Genomic DNA, 23,650 nt, shown 5'->3' on the forward strand with positions numbered 1-23,650 from the left:
GCACAGCACAGTTCATGCCAAAGTAGTCATTAAGTTGAATAACAAAGAATGATGCTACTAACTTTATAAAGGAAACCATGCATACCTTTTGGAAGTTTTGGTTGGTGTTTTTTTGGTTTGTTGTTTGTTTTGGGATTTGTGTGCTTTGGTTTTTACAAGAACTCTACAGAGAAGAATCTGCATAACACATGCATATAAACAAATACATCTGCATATATGTGAGTAGTTTGCTTTATAAAGCAAGAGAGCACTGCATGGGATTTATTGACCTTTCAGCTAAAAATAGTGGAAAAGAAGAAGTGCCATCAGCTCCCAGCCAATTAAAGTCCCAAGTTCTTAATGAATAAAAAATTTACAAGTTCATTAGTTAAGGCTAAATAATTCACAGGAGAGACGTATCTTAAAGTTTCTTAAAATGAGTTTCTGAAAATAACCAATAAATAAGGTTCTAAAGAGATACTACAAAAATATATCAGAGCATGGGACTGGCACATATACAATCACTGAAGAGAAAAAATAACTTTTATTCAGGAAGGCAGACAAATATATGGAATGCAAATTAACAGCCAGCCAGAAACACTAGAAGGGAAGAAAGGACTACAAGTGACATAGAAAGAAATAAAGAAGTCACAGGAATCATTTTGTGGAAATCAAGTAATTATGTATGAAAGAATAGATGCTTGAAAAAAATTTTGTAGTGTTGTGTCAAAGGATGACAAGCAGCCAGGACTCCTGATTAATAGATTTCTTCAGCTCTCTTGATACTACTGACTAATTATCCAGTCTGTGCTTTTGTCATATACCTGAAGACTCCTGTTTTTCTAACATGATTCTAAATTGACCATTGCCTTCTTCCAACTATACAAAATATATGTGGGAAATAAAACCTATTTTAACCATGATACCTTGCTTAATAAAGGTAAATAAATTAGAATCTTATTAAATTTCTTTGTAGCTTTTACACTGGTGACACAACTGATACTTATGTACGAGTAGGCAGTGTCACAAACATCAATTTATACTTTTCATCAGCTACTTTAAAGACATGGACACTTCTTGTCACAGTAACAAATACAATGCTGAACAATGCCCAATTTATACACCTCTGTCCTCATGATAGCAGAAGACAACTGAAAACAAAAGCCTATTATAAATAACTTCCCTTTACACATACTTTTTGACAAAACTCCAAACAGAAGTTTCATCTCAGATTAATAATGGAATGTCAAGACCTCTGCACCAAATGCTTTCAAAATCAAGCAGAAGGATGAACAACTCCACAAGTAGCATAACAAACAGAGCTTCATCAGTTTTCAATGTTGCCGTATCACAGGGATGGCATTGATTTAAGGAACAGACAGCTATAGTGGTTATTAAAGCAACTTTAAAAAATAATATAAAATGTAAGAAATTACTTTGTCACACACAGCCTCCTCATTTTTACAGCTAGTGTGGTAAATATTTAACAGATTATGCCACTTTTCCCTCTACATCATCTTGACTCATAGGCCCACCTGCCTTTAACTCTTCAAACACCTTCAGCCCACACATGTGGAATCAGTGGACGCTCTGAGTAGTTTCGCTTTCACTACTTTTAAATGTCAAATAATAAATTAATCTTCTTCCATGAGAGGAAAACTTTTTATAGCACTTAATTAGAATATGACTAGTTTATCCAAAAAAATGTCTGTTATACCGTGCAAATTTTTTCCAAATTAAAATTTCTGCTTGCAAGTTTTTTAGAAGTTAAACATACAGCTCCATAAAAAATGAACAATAAATGTCTCTGTTCTGCAAAAAGAGAAGGCACTGTAGAATCTTTGGCTTACAATCTCCAGAGTATTTCCATATGAAGTACCTTTGCATAGCTAACAAATCAAAAGCATCAGAAAACTTAATGTATTTCCATTTTATGCAATATTCCAAATAAAAAGTACTACCAGACAAATTCCACCTATTGCATGACACATAGTGTCACTATGAAAAAGAGATTGGAACTGATCCTGAAACAAGCAGTAATAGAAGTCAGCCACTACTTCTGCAGGGTTTAAAACACAGCACTAGCAAGCAGCAGATCTTGCATTTCTCAATAAATAATAAATAAAGGGATGACAAAACTCAAGTTTGACAAAATGTGATATTTGATGCTTCTATTATTTTTCGATATAGAAATGGATCACCTTAAAAGAAAGACGTTGAAGGCAAATACTGAAAAAGAAGCAAATACTAAGTTTCACCTACAGGACAATGTTTTTCAGGAAGATGTACAGCAACTGAGCACTGCAACATCCAAAACACTGCATTTCCTGGAGCACAGCATCTCCCCCTAACTGCTCACTGATCAGTCCATCTTGAATCGTTCTACTGCAGTAGTACAGCAAGATCAGTAATAGTACAGCAGCAGCAGCAGGAAAGGAATAGGCTACTAGACCACTTCCTAACAATATTTAATTTGAAGATTTTGATGACATTTTCATGGAAATTTAAATCTAAAGTAATTACAAGGTACAATGAACATTGAGTCCAAAAGCACAGAGTACAGGAGTATATACTGTAATTTACAAATTTTACTGCATACATGGATTTTTTAAATTATCAAATTCATATTTGAAATGCAGAGTTTAATCCTTATTATTTAGTGTAACTTGTGAATCACTTAGGATCACAACAATACAAAATAAGGACACCTTGCATGCTATTAAAACCTACCTCTTTGATTAGCTTTACTCCTCTTGAATCCTTCATGTTGATGGCTATACTCTGGGGATTAAAAATAAATACAACAGTAATTTATGTGGAAAAATTATTTGAAAGGGATTATCAGCCTATTCTAAACATAATCAACAGTCAAATTGCACACTATGGCTAATTTCAATAAATAAATTTTAACACATAGCCCATCTCCTCCTGAAAAAAAAAATCTCTCAGAGAAACAAGCTGAACTATATCTCATTAGTGAATCAGACAAGCGCCAAAACCAGTCTGACAGATGGGCAGCCTGTTCATTATATATTTACACAGGACCCACTACTGCAAGTACATAGGGGGGCACCAGAAACATTTGTTTTAATGGTAATAAGCCAATAAACAATTTGGGTATGTCATGAAACTTCATGTTAAGTTTCAAAAGCTAGATTTAGCCACCCTCACCCATCACAGCACTCTTCCTGCCAGCTAGCACAGGTCAACTGAGCTGATGCACCTGAAAAAAATGATCACTCCAATAAAATACCCCTCGCTTTCAGCAGGTTTCATTTTCAGTTAATTAGCACAAGCAACTGAAGACCATCAGGAGAACTCTTGCTTTTTCATTTGGCCTCAGCTGCCCACAGCACCGTACCAGAGATTTGTAACCTTTGTTGTTCTAAAAACAAACCTTTTTGTAAAAACAAACTTATTTGTAACCTTTGTTGTTCTAAAAATTAATGGATTTATTATTCGTAACATTAGGTCAATGTAAGTATCGCTCCATTATGTATGTTAAGAATAAAACTAAGAAGTGTTATATATTCAGTTATAATTACAGAAAAAATAGACCCATGTTCAGTTCCACACCCCATTTACCTTTTTATTTCTATTGACACTGAGAAAATAAACACTTTCTGTCCCAAGAAAAGGTGGGCCCCAGGCTCTTGTGTCATCACCAGCTCCTGAAAGAAATACCATCACAGATATGTGCCAAATATGACACACTCAACAAATAAGAATAAAAAGCTTTTCTCCAATATCACATTTAAGTCACCTAAGCTTCATCTAGCAGGCAGGACAAATATTAGTTTAACACATTTATTTTAGGATATTTATATCAAAAAAGCATCTAAAAGAGAATGCAATTAAGAAAAATGAACAAAGTTTTTCTAGTGTTGGGATTCCATTTAATCTTGAAAATACTAATACAGCCACACACCACTAGTGTATTTGCACATTTTTTGGTTGTTTTTTCACTTGTGGGTTGGTATTTTAGTTGTTTTCTTGAGGAGCCTGGGGAAAGGGGAATTACAGCTCTTTTGGTAGTTTGTTTGTTTTAACTTAATGTAGAGCTACAATGCAATTCTTTTTAGTCAGTCCTGAAGAATTTAGTAGAGTCTGTTGCCTGCACCAAGTCACACAGTTCATCTGGTCAGTAATCTATTCCTGAAACACTCCAGACATAACATCAAGATACCACTGACAGACAACTGATTAAGTTGCGTGCTGCGCAACACCAACTAAAAGAAGTGCTTGCTATAGCTGGTGCAGAGCTCTTCCAGAAATCCTGCCTTAAATGTGCTGCAGACACTGATATTACTGTATAATTTATGCTTAATTTCCAATTTTTAACCTTTCTTAAACATCACAAAGACTAGCAATCTATTTTATATAGAATTAAAGCTAAATTCATCTTCATACAGAATCACTGTCCTGAGTGTTACCAAGCGTGTGCATTCTTGTGTCTCTTTCAATATCCAGACTTCATCTACTTGTTAACTTCACATAACTGAAAACTTTCCTTAGTGAGGCAGCACGGAAGACTGATACAGAAACCCTAGTGGGGCTACTGTTCTTTTGGATTAATACTTCTATGAAAGTAGACATCCCCTCACAGAAATAGAGGATTACTCACCTCCTAAAATGTTTGAAATTAACATTTCTGAAGCTGCCCTTCTTTGATTATAAAAAAGTGCAAAGTTCCAAAAGCAATACTTCATACTTAATTGTTGACATTGCTCTGTTCCTACTACCTAGATGTTTGGAATGCCACCAGTGTTGGTCTAACCTGATACTACAAAACTGATGCACCTTTGCCTGGTCACAAAAGTACAAACCTTTATAACAATGATCAGTAAATAAGGATGACCTATAGATTGATGTGGCAAAAACCTTTGTCAAACATTCATTGTTTCATTAAATGTCCAAACATTCAACATTTCATATTACAAATAAAATACTAAACATACTGCATTCTCTGTATCTCCGTTTATATTATAAAGTATTATAAACTGTTACAAAATATAGGGAGTGTAATATTGTTTAGTACCTCAACTATGTTCACCAACTAGTTGCAAGACTAGTGATACCAAAAGAGAGAAGCTTAAAGGAAAAAATGCGTTACCCAATGTGCAGCTGCTATGGTATAACTGCACACCTCAAAGGGGTAATGATGCATAAAACTTAGAGCCAAGTGAGAGGACTATTTCTAAAAAAGACCCAAATGCCATGCAATTTGTTATTCTTCTTATATGTTCTTCCAAACTAAAAAGTGTAGCTATGCCATAAGAATGAAGCAATTTTTTACCAGTACCCAATCCTTAGAAACTCTGGATAATAAGCACATGTGCTGAGTAGAAAAAGAAAACCATTGTGTTAAGCTAAAAAAATACACAAAATTTAATTAGAAGCTAATTACCCAATGTCCTTACATTATAGATAGATAGATAGATAGATAGATAGATAGATAGATAGATAGATATAGATGTATATACATACACACTTAATATCTAGTACTTCTTATATCTAAAATAAATAGAAATCTTACCTGGTCTTTCCACTTTGATAACTTCAGCCCCTAGATCTCCCAAATTCATTGTGGCAAATGGTCCTGCAAGAACCCTTTAATATGAAAAAAAAAAAAATATTGTTTTCTTAGCTTTTCCATTCAGAATATTTGCATTTAGATACACTGTCACAAATGATAGACAAAACACAAACCTTGTTAAATCAAGAATTTTCACACCATCCAATGGCTTTACATTACTAGCACCTGACAAGAAACAAAAAACAGTGACTTCAATCTCAAAAAAAACAAACACATTGTTTTTAGAACACCCATCATTCTCCCTCATCTCCCTTCCCTAATAAATGATAATAAAGCTTTCTGAACAAGTGGGTTATTAGGTGCATACTACATTAGTAAAGTCTTTCAAAGTTGGAAAACCTTATGTATGAAATTTCAGAACCTATTCTAACTCCCTAGCAAGTCTACAGTAAAGTTACTTTATAGCGATACTTTATATGTGCCTTCCACAAACACCCAAACAGCTTTTAAAGGCTAATCTGAAGAAAGATACAATAAAAATATTTTAGCAAGCAACATCAGAATGACATAAGCAAAAAGTAAGGGTACCAGAACAATGGGAAGCATAGTAGAATTCACAAAGTGTTTTGACCTGTGTAGACCTACCTATCCACTTGCATCACACACACACAAAAAGAATATCCCCTTTATAAAACTTCGTGCAGAATATATGAGCCAAGGAAACACTTTCAATGACAGCTGCACATGCAAGATAATTATTGAGAAATCACAATGCTTCCTTCCTTTCTCTCACCACCCTTGCCAACCTGACCAGGTCTAAGAAACACTAATGACAATAAACATCACAGACACAGCAAGTAATCTCACAGTCTAGACCTCAGATTGGCCAACTACTTATTTGATAGCGTTAGGTTGTCTTCTTTTCCCTCAGTCTTTAATCGAAGGCTAGTGACACAAACACTTCATCGCCCTCTGAGGACAGTCATTCAGTTACTGTTTGGAAGGTGGTCTCATATCACACACAAAACAAAGGCACCTGGCCAGTAACACCACTAAAATAACACATACCAACTTGTGGCAAGCACCTCTTTTTGGTGCTTGTCCTGGTAAGAGAAAGATGTAAAACATGTTGGAGGGGAGGGGTGAGGGAGTGGGAATCAAACAAACCACATTCATTCAAAGCCTGCAGGGCAGTGTGGTGCATCTCCTATATCATGCAGCAGTGCATGCCTGTATCACCTGATCCACATTCCCCCCATTAGACCTAAACCACCATTCAGTCACCCTTAGAACTCTCCTTCCTACATGTGGGAAGAAGGAGATTTATATCAAGGGAGAGATTAAAAAAAGGTACAGAGAAGCAGCAGTAGAAATTCAAGGCTTCTGCTGAAATATTTTCATTAACTGCACTGCCCTGAATGAGGACACTTGCATCCTATTGTTCATCTTTAAGAAATTTTCCTCCATTATTACCACTTGCTCCAGGGAGATTTCCATTTACCAGGTTTTGTGCTTTAATACAATATGCAGACCAAGCAGCATGTTGAAAATATGCATATCGGAGGATGACCAAGTGTTTTGCACTTTCAAAGCCTTTAGGAAAATCTCAGGCTGTTATTCCTCTTCAGTGTTCCACACCCCCATGGGTTCCAGACATTGGAAAACAGTTGTGCCAGGTAAACATCACAGACCCTCCAGTATAACTTCAGTTTTATGAAGCTGGATGCACAATTTTCTCCACAAAAACACTACTCTTTTTTTCAAAATTATGTAAAAAGCTTTACTGAAGATCCTCAAAAATTAAAAATATGTAATTTCAGTTAAAAAAGGTCCACCTTCCTCTATTATTGCCACACCTTTAGCTCACCTATTCTCATCCTGAAACAATATTTAGGGCTACTCACAGATACACTACCAAAGAATAATAGCAACTCTTCAGAGCCAACAGGTTCTCTACCTGCAGTCAAGTTGTAGGAATCCATAAAGATATTTCCAAAAAAATCCTGAAAAATGTGAAGATTAGACTGTAAATATGTATTTATGCATAACTTAAACTGATGAACCCTTACTAATTATCATATCACTCACATTATGGCATCATCTAATGTCCAGGGGTTAGGATTCTTCCATAGCTGGAACAGAATAGGAGAGCACAACTGTTGCTCTGAAGACAAACAGACCATTGTGATTTAATTTTTTTAATGCCAGTAAATAACAGGTATCCACAATAATGAAGAAATGCAAGAAAGAAGAGAGATCAAAAGTTTGCTTTTGAAAATTGAGGAACAGACCTGTTAGTCTCTTCAGAATAGAACACATATAGTCACAAAAAAAAAAATATATATATATGAGCTGGATTATACATGCAGCATGACACTAATTTGATGAAAAAACTGCAGTAGAAAGCCTTTTGACATCAGCAGTTCTGGTACATGAAGCCTGAATAAGGGAGGAACAATTTGTTCCTATTGTAGGAACAAAAAGAAACAAGAACACATCATAAACAAACACAAGAGATCAGAATTCATCAGCATTAACTAGAAACATCTCCTGGGTTTTTACTTTAATCACTAGCTTCCTAAGAAGGCACATACCCAAAGTTAGACTTTGTTAGAATTCTGACCCAACAGTCCAACTTTTCTAAAATGCAAACTCACATTTTCTCTTGTATTTTTGCTTTTATTTATACCAGTAACTTGATGACTGAATGAAAAATCACTCTCTCAGCTCTAACTATACCCTCTGTGTAAACTCTTGATTTCCATGATGCTTGAATTTATTGTCAATTAGACTGTCATATGTATCTTTCACAAATGACTTTGATTAAGAATAAATAGACCCACTCACTCTCAATATGATTGACACTCTTTAGCTAAGCTCAATGTCTCGTTCCAAGGTTGGCCTGGTCTAATAGTATGAATAAGCAACCAACAGAGAAATCATTCTACAGAACAGAAATCAATTCTTGTGTCATATTCCAAAAATATCTTCTTTACACTTGTGACAGAAGAGGACACCTAGACAAGCCAATTAATTTTTGCAACAATGCAAATTAAGATATTCCATTCCAATTACTTTCAATTCCAGAAGACACGACTGCTGCACAGTCAGCATTTTTTAACTTTATCCATGCAGTAAGTTATAATCAAGTCCATCACTACCGTGGAATAATTCACAATCAGTGGGTACACTCCAGCCTGGAAAACACTTGGTATGTTCATAGTAGGAGGCAGAACTGCAAACTTCCTCCGATTCTCGTGCCACCAACAACACTATTATTATTTTTTCTGTTATTTAATAACAGAGACACTTGAAGCCAGAGTACGATCACTTTGTTGCAGCTTGGGTTTATTTCATTTCATTCAAAAAAAAAACCCAAACCAAATTAAAAAGCACAACTGTAGGCAGTTAGTTAGATCTTACAAAAAGATCGGGCCCGGAACACGGCGTGCCATTCACTAGCCAGGGTTGCCGGGAGAGCCGACACGCTCCGTGTCACAAGCGGGCGAAGTCCGAGCCCCGAGGCTGCCCGGGGGCCGCGCAGGGACCCCTCGCCAGCCCCTGCAGGAGCCTCCGCAGGTGTTTGGCGCCCGCCCCCCAGAGAAGCGGCACCAGCTCAGAGCCCGGCGGGAGCAGACGGACAGAGGGGCCCAACGAGACGGGAGAGGGAGGCGGAGGAGGAGGAGAGGAGGAGGAGGGTGCGGCACGGCTCGGTACCTGCCGGGGGAGCGCCCCCGCTCCGCGCCCCGCCGCCGCTGCCCGGGGAAGGGGAGGCAGCGGCAGCGCTCAGGGCTCTGGCACTGCCGCCGGCAGCTCCGGGGCGCGGGCTCCTCCAGAGCCCTCCGCAACATCGGCTCCTTCTTCCCAGCCCGGCGCGCAGCATCCCCGCCGCTCGAGACAGCGCTGGGCGCAGGCGCCGCCGCCCCCTTCCCGTGCCGTGCCGCTCCCGGGACAGCCCGGGATTCTCCCGGGACGGGGCCGCGCAGGCGCGGGCGGCCCCAGCCCAGCGCCGGTCCCGGTGGTTGCGGCGGCACCGTGCGCCTCTCCTGCGCTGCGAAGCGCTCCTGCCTGGACTTCATAAAGCAGGGAGGCGTCCTGCAGATGCTCGCGGCGGGAATTCCGCTGTTTGATGGCTGGAAGTACTTCCAGCCCGGCGTACAGACCGTGACCTACAACATTGCCAAGGTGGAATAAAAGTAGAAATCCTCCCGCCACCCCTCTCCGCACCACCACCTCCCCCACGCAGGGTTTTCCGCGCTTACCAAGGTAGGCAGCCGCACTGGATGCGCTCAGCGGCGCCAGGGAGATCCTTCCCCTCATTTCGCGGCCACTGTAGGTGCAGTATCACTTACACTGTAAGCTGTTTCTTCAGTAAACCGGGTGTAGTTATAGAAGGGTTAGCTTGAACTGACCTTTGAGCAACTCTTCCCTAAACGAAGTACCCTCAGACTACTTTTAGTCTGTGTTAGGACAGAGCAGAAGGCTTATTACAGGGAACACCATGGTGTCTTCTTGCCTCTCTAACAGGATACAAAAGGCTGCACAGAGGTTCGGCACTGGTTTGTCAGAAATATGTGCGGATAAGACAACTCCTGTATTTCAAAAGCAGCTGAAACTTCTGACTGCTTGAAAATGAGCATGACGAATAGCACAGGCTTAAGACATGCCACATCTCAGTCTGCCTAAGTGCTGAGGAAGAACATAGAGAACATCTACATGACAGGTTTGTTGACTGGACGTGCTGTGTGTAATCAAAAGTACTACATGGATGCTTAAAGATTTGTCAAAAAGAAGAAATTAATCAGCACAATTACCCCAATATAACTCAACAGGTGCACAACGGTATGTATTTCTAATTTATGTGGTGTGAAGAGGGTTTAAATTAAACTCTGCTTTTTTGGAATGAGACTAATAATTTGGGAACTTACATTGATAAACTGTCTTGCGTAGACATGGCATTCCTTGTGTGCACAATAAAAACAGATAGTCTTCCAGATCGAAGGATAAACAAAAAATTTAAATAAGAAGGTTTAGTCTCTTTCCATTTTAGGATTTAAAAGATATTGCCTCATTTTTCACAGAGAGATTGTATAACAGTGGGGAGGTGAGTTCCCTGTGAATATAAACTTAGTCTTTGTCATTGTAAAAAAACAAACCAAAACCTGTTTAAAGCTAAAGAAAAGCAAGACTGGTATATGAAGCACAAAAACTTTGTGTTTATTTTAGTAGTTAACTTTTGTTAACTGCTGTTCTGAAAGCCCTTCTTAATCTTCCTATGTTGCAATGTCTTAAAACCGAGTAGTGCTTTGTTGTACTGACAGAAATCAATAATAATAATAAAATCTTTACTATTTTTTACAGCTTTGTTGAGGACTTGATTATGCACCTGAGAACGGAGCCAGAATGGTAACAAATAACACTGTTAAATTGACTTTGTGCTAAATATGAAGTTCCCCTACAAAACTGCATTTTGCCACAGGTTTCTATGAGTAAGTCTTTGCCTGAGCTACCACTCAATTGCTGACAGCTCGAACTGATTTTGAGAAAAAACCTTTCATTAAAGTGCTCTTTAAAGTCAATGTAAGCCTGTTTTTTCAATCTGCCGTAATACGTAGGCTCAGATTCCAGAGCAAAGGCGCACAGTAAGTATATCTGAAGTGACACGAAGTGTGAGCAAACACTGGCTTTGCTTTACAGGAGCTGGTTTCGGTGTTTTTAGCCGCTGTAGAGCCGCGGGCATTCGCTGGCAGCCACGCTGAGCCCACGGACGCCGTGAGCTCCATCCGTCCGAGGTACCGGGCATCTCCTGAGACTACCGCTCCGGATTTCTCCTGTCCAGCTGAAAGCGCGCAGAACCCCCGGGGCCCGGCGCGCCGGGTGCGTGTGCGAGGCTGCCGGGCCCTCTCCCCGCTTCCCGGCGGGATGGGATGGGCGCCTCGCCTCCCCGTCCCGGAACGTTTGGAGGCCGGAACCTGCCGCCCGCCCGGGGGGGAAGGGGCGGGGGATGAGAGAAGAGCGGACGCGGCGCCGCCGCCATTGCCCGGGCTCCGCTCCCGCCGCCGCCATTCCCGGCCTGTCCCGGCCATTCCCGGCTTGTCCCGGCCATGTACCGGCCGGGGTTCCGCGCACCCACACCTCCCTACGCGGGCGGCGGCTTCCGGAGCCCTCCCTCCGGCGGAGGACCCCTGCCGCCCTCTCCGCGGGGCTACGGGAGCCCCCACCAGACGCCGCCCTACGGCCACCGGCCCGGGCCGCACGGCAGCGGCCTCTCGCCCCGGGGCCCCGCGTTCCACGGGCCCTTCGGCAGCCCCTCGCCGGGGGCGCAGACCCCGCGCAGGCCGCACAGCGTCAGCCCCCGGTACCCGGCTCCGTACGGCGGCGCCTCCCCGGCCGGAGCGCCTCTGCACCCGCCGCCGCAGCACAAGCGCTCGCCCGGCGGCTTCCAGAGGCACTTCCAGGTACGGGGCAAAGCGCAGAGGGACACGGGGAGGAAGGAAAGAGGGAGGGCGGGAGCTGCTGCTGCTGCTTCTAGGTGAGGCCCGTAGCCCGCTGGGGGAGGCCCACCGGGGCCTTGTGCCAGGGCATCATCCACCGCTAACAGGATTTTCAGGGAAGAGCCAGGCTTGAACATCACTGGGCAACATCAGCTTTCCCCCGCCCCTTTCCTCCGCGGTAGAGAGGACAGACAGAGCACAGGCAGCTGTGAGATGAGGAAAGGGAAGAGAGCCGTAGGCTGGCGGGTTGTGAAGACACAAAAGTGCAGCTTTCTTTTTCATATTCTGGGGTATGAAGGTAGATAATTAAGCACCGGCCAAAACGAGAGCAGTCACCTTCTTGCCTCCCTCTGATCAGTTCTCTTTAATGCAGTGGTGAAGTGCGGTGTGCGTTTACTTTGCCCGTGTTATCGTCCATCGCGGGAGCTGTCCTATCCACACCGAGTTTTCAGGGACGTGGACAGAGAAAAGGGAGTGCTCTATTAAAGAGAATTAAGCTGAGGGCATCTGTTGTGGTAATAGACTCTCATTTTAAAGTCTTTGCTTTGCACTCAAGGCTTCCTGAAAGCTATCTACAACAGGTTCTGTGAGTTAAGTTTTTTTGCAGCCGTGTTATTTGTAGCATGTGACTGGCAATGCACACAGGGATGATAGCTCTCAGGATAACAGCTTTATGTGTATAACTGGCTTTATGCAATATTAGCCTTAAAAGTGTAACAAATGACTCGTGCGGTACAATGATAATTTTTTTTTGCTCTTACTGATACTTGATTAAATATGATAATGAAGTCATACCTTAATAGAGATTAGTAAAATTTTAATGTACTTGCACTGCATTGTCATGTGTCCATTGAAGACTAGTATTCTGTTATTTTCTTATGATGCAGTTAACTCAGAAATCTCATAGTTGGTGGAAGGGGATCATTACAAAATCTATGCATTGTCTTCAGCATAACAGCAGAGACTCTCCTGGTATGGAAGCCAACAGATTGCATAACCTCAGTGCCTTTTGAAAAAGCCAAGCATGTGGCATTTCTGCTGCACATTTTAGAGGGACAATTTATGTCATTGATGTCTAATTTCCCTTCAAAAGATCACTCTTTGGCTGTTCAGTTAAGTGTTTTTTTCAAAGCCTGACTTAGAATTAATTGAGCAGAAGAATATGCAGGAATCCTTTTGTGTTTAGTTTTAGTCAGAACTGTTTCATGTCAGCACCTGAGGACGGAAACCCTCCCACAGGCTCCATTCTTGATGTAAGAAACCTGACATAAAGTCAGGTTACATTCTGAGGTAAGAAACATGACATAAAGAAGGTACAAGTTTGAATCCAATCTCAGACTGTCACAACATCTTCCCTTCTCCCCTTTCTTTCTTTAGACCTTGTGTGTCGTTTAGGTGCACTGGCCTGATGGCAGCTCCTTCAGAGACTCAAAGGATATTGAATGTCTGTAGCTTTGCCCAGGACTGAAGAAATGTGTGAGTCTGCACTGTGTGTGCACACATGAGCTGTTCTGCCTGGGAGGGCAGTAGAGACAATCACAGAGGGAGTTATTCTCATAAACCATGAGTCCTCATCTGCTTTGGTGTGGGCAAGGATCTCTGCCCATGAGGCCATAAATAGATTCAGGTAGAAAGCCTTTCTGCATTTTCTAAGCATCAGGGTTCTTGTGAGGCATGTGCATTGTCTCCTCTCCTCTCTAGATCCTGTTAAGTGAACTCCAATGCCTTTGACATTTGTGATGCTACAGTCACTTTTGATATGAAAGTCTTAAGTGGCCCTTTAAAATTGCATTGGAAAATCCAAAAGACAGTTTATGTTTACTTTAGTGTTCTATTAATGTCTTGCCATTAGCATTCTGTACTCATTTTGTGCTCAAAGACTTTCATTCTTTGAAACAAACAGAAAACTTGAAGAAAACATACTGAGCTTGTTTTTCTGAAATGGCTTACTCAACCATTATGTGGCCAGTAGTTTACAGCACTTTCTGTTTTTTCTGCAGAGGTGCTTCTGCTTTATATTTTATCAAAACATGTTTCTGGAAACAAGGGCCTGTAGTGACAGGACAAGGGAGAATGCCTTTAAACTGTGAGAGTAAGTTTACATTGGATGTTAGGGAGAAGCTCTGTACTGTGAGGGTGGTGAGGCACTGGAACAGGTTGCCCAGAGAAGTTGTGGATGCACCATCCCAGGCATTGTTCAAGGCCAGGCTGGATGGGGCTTTCAGCAGCCTGGACTAATGGGGGGTGTCTGTGCTCTCGGCAGTAAAGTTGGAGCTAGCTGATCTTTAAGGCCTCTTCCAGCTCAAACCATTCTGTGACTTGTCTTTGTTGCATTTCTCATCTCCACTTAGAATTCACTTAGTGGTAATGTTTCATTCTCTACACTCAGCAGGAGCTACTGAACTAGCTGCTAGCAGCAGCTACAGAATGGTATGGATCAAAAATTGTTACAGGAAGTAAAAGAAAAACCACCCTTTTGAAATGGTACAGTTGTGATTTTTGTGTTTGTGCATATGCCAGCAACTGTATTTACATCAGGTGAAGCAAACTGATAAACGGAGTGACTGTCCCCAGTTTCAAGGCAATATTATTATACTCAGTAACTTTTTAATTAATAGCACTAAAAGCTGTGGTTTTCTACTCAAAAGAGAGATTGGTCATCTAGAGAAAAAGTACTGAGAATAGACTGACTTTTTTTAAGGAAAGTTCATTGAGGAAATGCAGTTTGCATTAGTGACAACTAATAGAAAGTTTTTTTAAGCCATCTTTGGTACCAGAGAGTGCCTCTTGCACTGAATGGTTTCACTTGTACAGGTAGAGCTGATTCCCTTTTCCACAGGTCTGTAGTGTAAATAATCAAGTTTTGGTTTTCTTCCCTAAAAAAAATTCAGAGGTGAAATGGCATATGATGATGACTAGTATTCTAAACTTAAATAATCTACATGCTTAAATTTAACATGTACTGAAAAGGCTGTCGATCTTGTATTACAGAATAATAAATTTCCTATATTTCAGAAATGCTAAAATGTTAGTGTAATGTCAATGTTACTGATGACCTGCATCATACTGTAGTTAAATTTAAGATTATTAAATAAATCCATACAAATGAGCCTTACCTTTGATTTATTTTGCCCCTTCCCTGAATACTGCAGATCATTATATCAGCTCATGTTTCTTTTGCATTCTGCAGATTAAACACAGCAATAAATGAACTCCACATTCAATCTGTTTTACAATGTCTAAGTTAAAAGGTCTTCATTAAATGTGGTAGTGTAGGGATGGTGGGGTTTTGTGTTTATTTAGGACAGAAAGCACTGGGTACTGCTGTTTCACTACTAAATGTGAGTACTTAACATAAATGTCACTGTTGCTAGAGGATGTCAGCTTATTCTAGGAAATTCCATGCCCCTTAGAGAGTTTTTAGATGTATTCTGAGGTGATTCTCTGACCCTCATGGGATTTGATACAGTATAGTAATTCACCACCTTTTAGAAATTCTTCTGTGTGGAGATTATCCTCTTAGCTACATAACCTAGCTGCAAAGAATCATTAGAAACTGAAAGTTTCTAAAGAGAAAGTGCTCTATAAATTAGACATGGATGTTCCCACATTTGATTATGTATCCATTATCATCAAACTTCAGGAACTCCTGAAAAGTTTCTTGTGGCAGAAATATGTTGAAACATCAACACGTTTCTGCCACGGCACATTAGCAGAAATAGGTTCAAGCTGTCTGAGTGAAATCTGTTCTTCTGGGTAAACATTGGGTCTTTCACTTATGGCACCATTTCTCAGTTTTGCTCAGAAATTGTTTCACGTGATCTATTTACATAGATGTTTTTACAAGTCAAATTCAAATACCATCACTGCTGATCCAAAAATCCAGAGGTGGCTGGGTTGTAGGGGAAAGCAGCCATCAATCAAGCTTTTACCCTGCTTTACAAAATCTGATAACCAGCCTCAAGGCATCCTGTTGCTCTAACCATACAGAATGCAATGGGCATGCGTGGAGATTACTGTGTATCTGTAGTATGGGTTGCTTAACTTTGGTTAAAACAATTTAAATAAGTATGGATTTAGATAAACATCACACATTGCTCGTCTGAGGAGAGCAATGTCCTTTATGTCACAGCACTCTTTAAGCTGCAGACTTGTAGCAGCTTTACAGAAGCAATTGTGATCCTTAATCTTAAAAAAAAGTCAAATATGAAAAGCTCCCTGCAAAAGTCAATACCTGCTAAATCACTGATTACCGCTGAGGTTGTATATAAAATAAAGTCATCTGTTCTCAAATTTCACAGAACACTGGTTTGGTTAAAGGAAATATTTTTTTCCCAATGAATTCTTTGTAGCTATTTGTGTTATAGAATGCTGTGTTCAATCTGTAAGTACTTAATATTTGACTTCTACTCTTTTTAATATTGTCAGTTCTCCCTCAGCCTCTAACTCCCTGTTTTGTTGTTCAGGTTTTTTTAGACATGTTGTTAACAGATTATGAAAAGTAGCACGAGCTGCTTTTCTGCAGCTGTATGCCAGAGAGATGTAAACAAGTATTTGGGAGAAGACTGTGGGTGGTGCTTTTTTCTTATCCTAGTAAATCATCACTTATAAGTAAAGTACATTAAAGTTAATATTTCCTGAGGAAGATGCAAGTGAGGTGTAGTAATTATGATTAACTAATCAGCTTCAGAGCTCTACTACAGTACAAGGAAACATTTTAGGGTTTTTTTTTAACTTTTTTTTTTTTCTTAGTTTGAATTAGACTATTAAATGTTTCTTTACCTGATGGTTTTCTTCCAAAGGGATCACCCAGGACATCTACTCCATTTGGTACAGCGCATGGCAGAGAGAAAAGAGTGTCTAATGATGTGGAAAACTATTACAGACCTTCAATGCTTGAGGACCCATGGGCTGGCCTAGAGCCAGTGTCTGTTACAGATATAAACCAGCAATACAGCAGTGAGCAAACAACATGTACTGGTAAAAAAGGGAGGTATTTCAGCTAACACTTTTAAAGGCCAAATAATTCCATCTTGTCAGGAAAACTTTGGGACAGAATATTTACACTTACACAAAATGAACAATAACCAAGACCTTAGACAATACTTTTATTTCATCACATGTCCACCCTTTTATCCTACCTTTTTTTATTGCATTGGATATTTTTATGTATGGGAGGCAAAAGGAGTGGTAGGAAAACTTATATTTCTGGCTATGTGGAAGTGCCTACCAGCTCTGAAGAACAAAGTGTTCTTTAATCACCAGCGACTGATTTGTGACTGTTAAAACAAGTTTCCATATACTTACCTCTCCCATGCCAGATTGTTAGCCTTTTATTGTAAAGTCTCTTAGGATGTGGTATTTTTTATGTTTCAACATTTTTAGATTGAAATAACTTGGAAATAAAATAAAGTTTTGTAAATCGTTGTTTTGTAATGTATAAAGAATATTTTAGGAGTTTTGTTAAGATGAACACATTAACACAGTAATTCACAACACTGAAATTAGGTGACTTCTGTATGTGTGCTTGTATGCTGTAGTTAACATCTGGTTTTGTGCATAATTCTTTTTGTTAATTGCAGTGTAATGTGAAGTTGAAACATGACTTATAGCCATCTCAGGAAACAAATGTATTGGTTTTGGAAAGTTTAATTTGTTGAACAGTCTCGAGTCACAGACTTAATTCTGGAATTATTTGCTTTTGTGTTTAAATATATATATATTTGGATCAATATTAGAAATTTCTGGATTACAGTAACAAGTCTGTTGACAATTTAAGTCTAATGAACGCATAAAACATCAAGCTCAAGTAAATGCAAATGTTCTTTCTGGATCCACCTGCTAGAATAGTAAAGAATGAATGACAGGTTTTGTTACACAGTTAACATTAGTACATGCATAGCATCTTTTTTATCCATTTTATATTTTTCAATTATTTTTTATTTTTACTTAGAGCAAGCATCATTGCCAGGAGAATCGTTTTGTGTGTGTACATGCTGTATTTTTATACTGAAGAGGAAGGGAGTGGTCTGGGTTTTTTTAGAGCTTGTCTTTACATGGAAGATCCATGCTTAAATCCAGGAGTGAATATCAGAATGTAGAATAGAAAAAGACATAGTTCCAGCCGCAGATATGTTCTTAACTTGCCATGTTAAACCTGCAGTAGTTAGATATATTTACTGTTCAACATACCACTACTTGTTTGTTGATCTTGGCTTTTAAGCCAAGGTAGAGTGTAAAAACTTTGTTAAATAAAACCTTTAGTTTAGTTTTCAAAATACATGTGTTCTTTTAAGCTTCTTATGTACTCAAAACATTTTTGTAGTCCTGAGGCATGGTTAGGTAGAAAAGCACAGGAAATCCCAATTAACTGTTCTTAGTAACTTTGTCTTTTGCTGAGGTAGAATAGTCCTCTGTACTCTTTATCTGTTTCAGCATAAGATTTGTTAGGTTAATACTGCCTTCAGGAACAACTTCAAACTGTAAGGGGAGGTTAATATGTTCAAATGTGCCAAGTCTCTTGTATTCTTAGGACCACAATCTAAATTATGTCACTTGTGTCTTCCCCCAGTGGACCCTATTATTTTAGTATTATATCCAAAAAGGCTGCCTCAAGAACTGAGAACATAATGCATGCTGGATACAAGAATGGTTAAATCTTCATCCCAGAATCAAAAAATGGTGCCTTAAATGGCAGCTATCAGTATTGTTATCTGTAATAGGTACCAGCTAAACTGAGATGACTTGACAAGTTGCAGAATTTATACATAAGTTAATCAACATCACTGTGAAAATTGAAGTGTCAAGTTTTCTTTCCATTTTTGTTTTTTAAATCTTGTCAGATGCTATTAAGCTTACAGAAAAAAAAAAAGTTGTAGTGTGCTTAATCAAGTGCCCTGTTTTGATGCTGTTTCCCATGTAATTGAAATGGAATTTATTTTTTGCAATATTTGGTGATCTTGGATAAACAAATACGATTTTATTTAAGAGAGTGGATCCATGATGTGCTCTCAGACATGATAAGAGTCTGGGTTTGGAAGGGAGAAAGGAGAGGTCAGGGATTCCTGAGAGAAGAGAGACTGTTAGAGGTGGGACTTCTTACACAGTAGCCAGTTCAGTATGAGCTGCCCTTGCACATTGCAGAGATGGATTTTTCCACTTTGGCGCTGCAGTTGGCCCAGACATCAAAGCCAGACTCGTCTGGTAATAACTTAACTCCTGGAACCAGGTGTCAGACGTCAGTGAAGGTAAATGTTCCAGAAAGAGAACTGAGGAAATAATCATGAAACACTATTTAATCCATGCAGACCTTCCACAATGCTGTCTCTTAAATTGCTGCTTCAGTGCACTTCAGGATATGACTTAAAATTTTTAAGTACATCATACTGCTAAAGGCTACAATCATTTGGTCAAGAATCAGCACCAAAAACTTAAACATTATTCACCTTTCTGGATTCTGGGGGAAATTCTGTAATTGCAGTAAAATTTAAATATGTAATTGTTGAAGAGTTGTAAAATGCATGAACACATGTTCAGAACTATAATGTTCTTAAAGTCAATTTAAACTTTTCCTTTTTTGCCATGATATCTGTGAAGCTTAAGAACATACCTCCTCACCAGTTTTGGTTTTTTTCTTTTTACCATTTGGCAAACATCTGATGGAGAGAGGATATATCGCTTCCTCATTTGTTAATGAAGCACTTCATAGTACCAATATGACTCTGGAAATAGCATGTGATGACAAAATGTAAAGCACAAAATACATCTTTTTTTCATGAGCCCGTGAAACAAAATAGTGCTTATGTCTTGTTAATGAAGGGAGTCTTCTGTAATGAACACATTGGATATATGGGCATTGCTCTTTTCTTCAACAGACTTCATAGATTTGAAGGTAAGTTAGCTTCTTTTTCAGAAGTTTGGGTTCATACACTTTATCATTCTGTTTTGTTTGCCTTATGTTTGTCAAGCAAAAATTTAATTCACTTGTTGCTGTTTGCTCCTGTGTTTAAAAGTGAACTGCATCACTACTACATTAGCAGTAACAAGAACTTAAATCAGCCAAGAACACGTGTAATGCAGCAATACACTGGGTGGGTAGTAACCTCAGGATGTGCACTACAATAGTTCAAACTTCAGATTTGGGTTTTCATTCCGGCTTTATAATATGTAATATTCATTCTTCTGTGGCACTCAGTACACACATTGAAATTGTTAAATAATTTAGCATATTAAAATTTAAATTAAAATGGGATTTAAAAATTTCATGTTGAACTTCTCTTAGAATTAGAAGTAATGCATCGAGATGTAGCATTTTCCTAATGTCAAAGCTGGGAACACTTACCAGGTTAAATGTGTCTGGTCAGCAGAATGGATAACTACTTTTGCAGTCAGGTGGCTTATCTTGTTAAGGACATCTTTATGTGCTCTTAACATTATATAAATTATTTCAGTAGAAATTAGAGGGGGGAGAATTTGAAAAATGCATTATATGGAAATTCTACAAGTACCTGTTCACCTTCCTTCTAAAGAAAAGTTTTTTTATAGTGTGTTGGGTTTTCAGGCTGTGCTTTTGAGTAATCTAACTGAAATCAGAGGATTTGCTCATGCAACTGGGATGTGTAAGTATCTGATGTTACAGTTTGAGAATTCTGTCATCCATTGATCCATCAGTGCTTTTTACCAGCACTGCAGTTTATTCCTCTGCCTAGCAATTGCTCTGAATTAAAATTCATACATGTGCTTTTATACATGACTGTCTTGCAATGAATTAAACTCGTTCTTAGATTTTACAAAATTCTCAAGAGTAAAGACTGTTCTCTTTTCCCCAAAGCTTTGTGCTTGCCTTCCATCTTCTTGGAACTGGCAGAGAAAAAGAAGGATTGCTTACACTGATGGGTGAAGAATCATGTAATGATTTTCATGTCTCAGGCTTTCAGAAACTTGCATACCAATTGACATAGGGAACTAGATAAACGTTTTTGTCATCTGAGATGGTTCAAACAACTTTTTACAGCACAAGAAATGAAAGAAATCAAGTTGTGTTTATGCTTAACAGTAATTCAGTTTCAGCATTCACTCATTAATTTAAAACCAAATTATTTTTGCCTGCAGTAACTTCTTGTCTGTATGTCTCAAAAGGCAAAAACTGAGTTCATGTGTTTTACTGACTTAGAAATTAACAATAATTTCGCAATCTGAACTTCTGAATTTTCTTTTACAAAATTAATAACTCTTGAGTGTTAGACCTCAAATCTAGGCCTTCCCTTTAAACTATTTTAGATCTAGCAAAAAAGGCTTTATCTTATCCCCGTTGCTTCCTTGATGATAATAAGAAACCTTTGCCTCCTGGGCTGCAGACAGCTGAGCAGATGTTTGGTGTGTGGCCAGCCTTCCTGTCCTAGAGGCTACCCCTAGACTTTGGCCATTTCAGGAGCTGTTTTGAGACAAATAGTAATCCATTTTGCTTCACCAGCTCCATGTGGGGTTCAAACCACATCGGGGGTTGGTTAGTGCACATCCTGGATTTTAAATTTCATCAGCATCTTCTGCAGTAAAATCACAGGTGAATTCCACTGCCCTTTTTCCACTCATCTGTGGCTGTTGCACATTGTTGTTCTGAACTAGTTGTGTAAACATTTGTATACAAGAATGTAACTCCTGCAGCTAAAAGGGGTCATACCAATACAGTTCCAGTACAGTTCCAAAGTGAAATTTTTAATGCTGCTGACCTACTATTATAGGTGCTATACTACTATAGTCCTACTATTATAATCTGCACCAAAAATCTCCATGTACTACCCTGCTTCTGCGTACCAGTAACCATGCTGTTTTATGCTGTATTAAACTACACTTAAATCTGGTATCCATATGTATTTTGCCACACTCTAATTGCAGTGTATTCAAGGTAGTTAAAAGCTGTTACTGTATAGTCAATGGGTTCAAATCTTGTTGTACGCATGAAGAAATTCCTATGAGTTCAAACTGCTGAACATTATGTCAATGCAACTGTTAGTATACTAGTAAAGGGAAGAACAAAACCTCTTTCACACTGATGGCAAATTATTCTCTGTTCAAGCATCACAGAGCTGCTGTTAAAACACGGGAAGAAGAATCAAGCTAATTGACAGCTTCTGTGGATGACTGCAGAGCATAAAGCACAGGGCTGACATAAGCTTTAAAAAGCACTGATTGCCAGCTAGGGACTAGTATCATCAGTAATTGGATTGTAAGCAGCAATTGCAGTGTTCTTAAATCAAACCACCACTTCCTGTGGCTTTATGACCATTTTTAGGTTAATGTATAAGAAGGCTTTGAGCTATATTCCTTTAACAGATGTTGAAAATTAATGTTACTCTTCCTACAATTGAGTTTACAGAAGAGACTGTCTTCATCACTTGTCTATGAAGTTTAGTTTCTTTACCTGTTTTTTTTTTTTTTAAGGTAAGAAACAACAGGATTTGAAAAATCTCAGGGATTATAACAAAGATAAAAGGGAAAATTAACATGTGCAAATGGTCCGAGAATACAACTTGAGTTAATAACTATAAGAAGGCACTGAGAATCTATTCATTACTTGGCATTGCGCTTCCTAAGGCTGTTTCCCTTGTCTGCAAATTTTTAATAGCCTCCTGATTGCTATGACAATTAAATTGCACTAAGGAAAATTACTGGGTTGTTAATTTCCACATGTTGGAAATCTGTTTGCGCACTTTGGGCAACAGGTTAAGAAACTGTGATAACTGTTTGCAAATGAATGAGCTACCAAATTGTGTCCCTGTTGGAACTGAAGACAGCTGACAGTACCGGGGTGTTCCTGTACTTAGAATAGTTTCTAAAATAAAATACCAAGCACATAGAAGGTGTGTGCAAAAACCTTTGAATCCGTGTTTTCAAGGTACCTATTGCATCTGGTTGCGTTTTCTGACAGTATTTAATTTCCTCTTGCAAAAATTGCTGCATGTTTTACACATTGGCTGTCCTGTAGCCTGTCATACTCACTGCTGTGACGTGAGGAAGAAATAATTTCTGTCTGTACTTCGTGAATGTACTACTGGTAACAGCCCAGTTTAGTTTCTGTCTGCTGTTAGATCATCCCAGTACACATTAACCAAATCTCTGTGGTCTTACAACTTGCAAAGTAGATTCTAGTACATTATTAAACATATCCACAAGGCTTTCTGTACTTTCTATTTCAAGCAAACAGTTTAAATAGACCTACCAAAAGTAGCTGTTTTTCTTTAACACACATCCAGCTCTATCCAGAGAAATAACTTAGGCAGTCTTACCCTAATTTTTTCCTCTCCAGAGTTTTCTTTTGTCTTTTTTTACCCTGCCTTTTTTTTTTTTCTTTTATTTTCTTTCTTCACTACTGTCCATACAGCAGCCATAAGTTAATGCTCTTCTGCCTTGGTTTTCCATGGAAATAAGCATGCCTTCCATGCCCTTTCCATTGGAATAGGCTCACTCCACCCTTCAGGACTCTTCTGGAGGGTTTGATGGAATCAGTGTCATCCGACCACCCAGCACACTCAGTCCCTACAGGTCCTGCTAGTTTACATTGCTGGAGATGACAGAATTATGACAAGAAGTCACATAGATCCCTGCTGACTCATCTAAATGAGCCTGCATTGGTTGAGTGGTG

At 39.2% G+C, this 23,650-nt stretch overlaps 2 protein-coding genes and 1 long non-coding RNA gene across 21 annotated transcripts in view; 2 read left to right on the forward strand and 1 right to left on the reverse strand.

The window, feature by feature from the left end:
* The window catches only part of SUGCT (succinyl-CoA:glutarate-CoA transferase), a 323,214-nt gene extending 313,165 nt beyond the window's left edge, over nucleotides 1-10,049 (reverse strand). For 15 of the 19 annotated variants that reach the window (XR_012054643.1, XR_012054642.1, XM_072925958.1 and 12 more), the window contains exons 1-4: nucleotides 9,233-9,594; nucleotides 5,516-5,589; nucleotides 3,565-3,650; nucleotides 2,710-2,760 (exon numbers count right to left, since the gene is read on the reverse strand). Coding sequence is in view for 17 of the 19 variants with exons in the window: in XM_072925958.1 (XP_072782059.1) it covers nucleotides 2,710-2,760; nucleotides 3,565-3,650; nucleotides 5,516-5,589; nucleotides 9,233-9,594 (573 nt within the window). In the remaining 2 variants the exon portion in view is untranslated. Of the gene's footprint in view, nucleotides 1-2,709; nucleotides 2,761-3,564; nucleotides 3,651-5,515; nucleotides 5,590-5,688; nucleotides 5,741-9,232; nucleotides 9,595-9,777 lie in introns of those variants that run through there. The other 4 variants (XM_072925952.1, XM_030265336.4, XM_072925948.1 and 1 more) reach the window with 4 other exon arrangements.
* Nucleotides 9,534-11,370, forward strand: LOC140682655 (uncharacterized). Its single transcript, XR_012054644.1, has 3 exons — nucleotides 9,534-9,781; nucleotides 10,043-10,357; nucleotides 10,877-11,370. It is a non-coding gene; the product is annotated as an uncharacterized lncRNA (long non-coding RNA).
* A 39-nt stretch (nucleotides 11,371-11,409) lies between these two features.
* MPLKIP (M-phase specific PLK1 interacting protein) lies at nucleotides 11,410-18,287 on the forward strand. The gene is given in 3 exon segments (XM_002196741.7): nucleotides 11,410-11,575; nucleotides 11,578-11,973; nucleotides 16,812-18,287. Coding segments are annotated over 3 exon segments (738 nt in total). The 5' UTR covers nucleotides 11,410-11,437; the 3' UTR covers nucleotides 17,016-18,287.
* Nucleotides 18,288-23,650: the final 5,363 nt, after the last annotated feature.

The sequence above is a fragment of the Taeniopygia guttata genome, chromosome 2 (assembly GCF_048771995.1).
Source record: "Taeniopygia guttata chromosome 2, bTaeGut7.mat, whole genome shotgun sequence".
NCBI classification, from domain to species: domain Eukaryota; kingdom Metazoa; phylum Chordata; class Aves; order Passeriformes; family Estrildidae; genus Taeniopygia; species Taeniopygia guttata.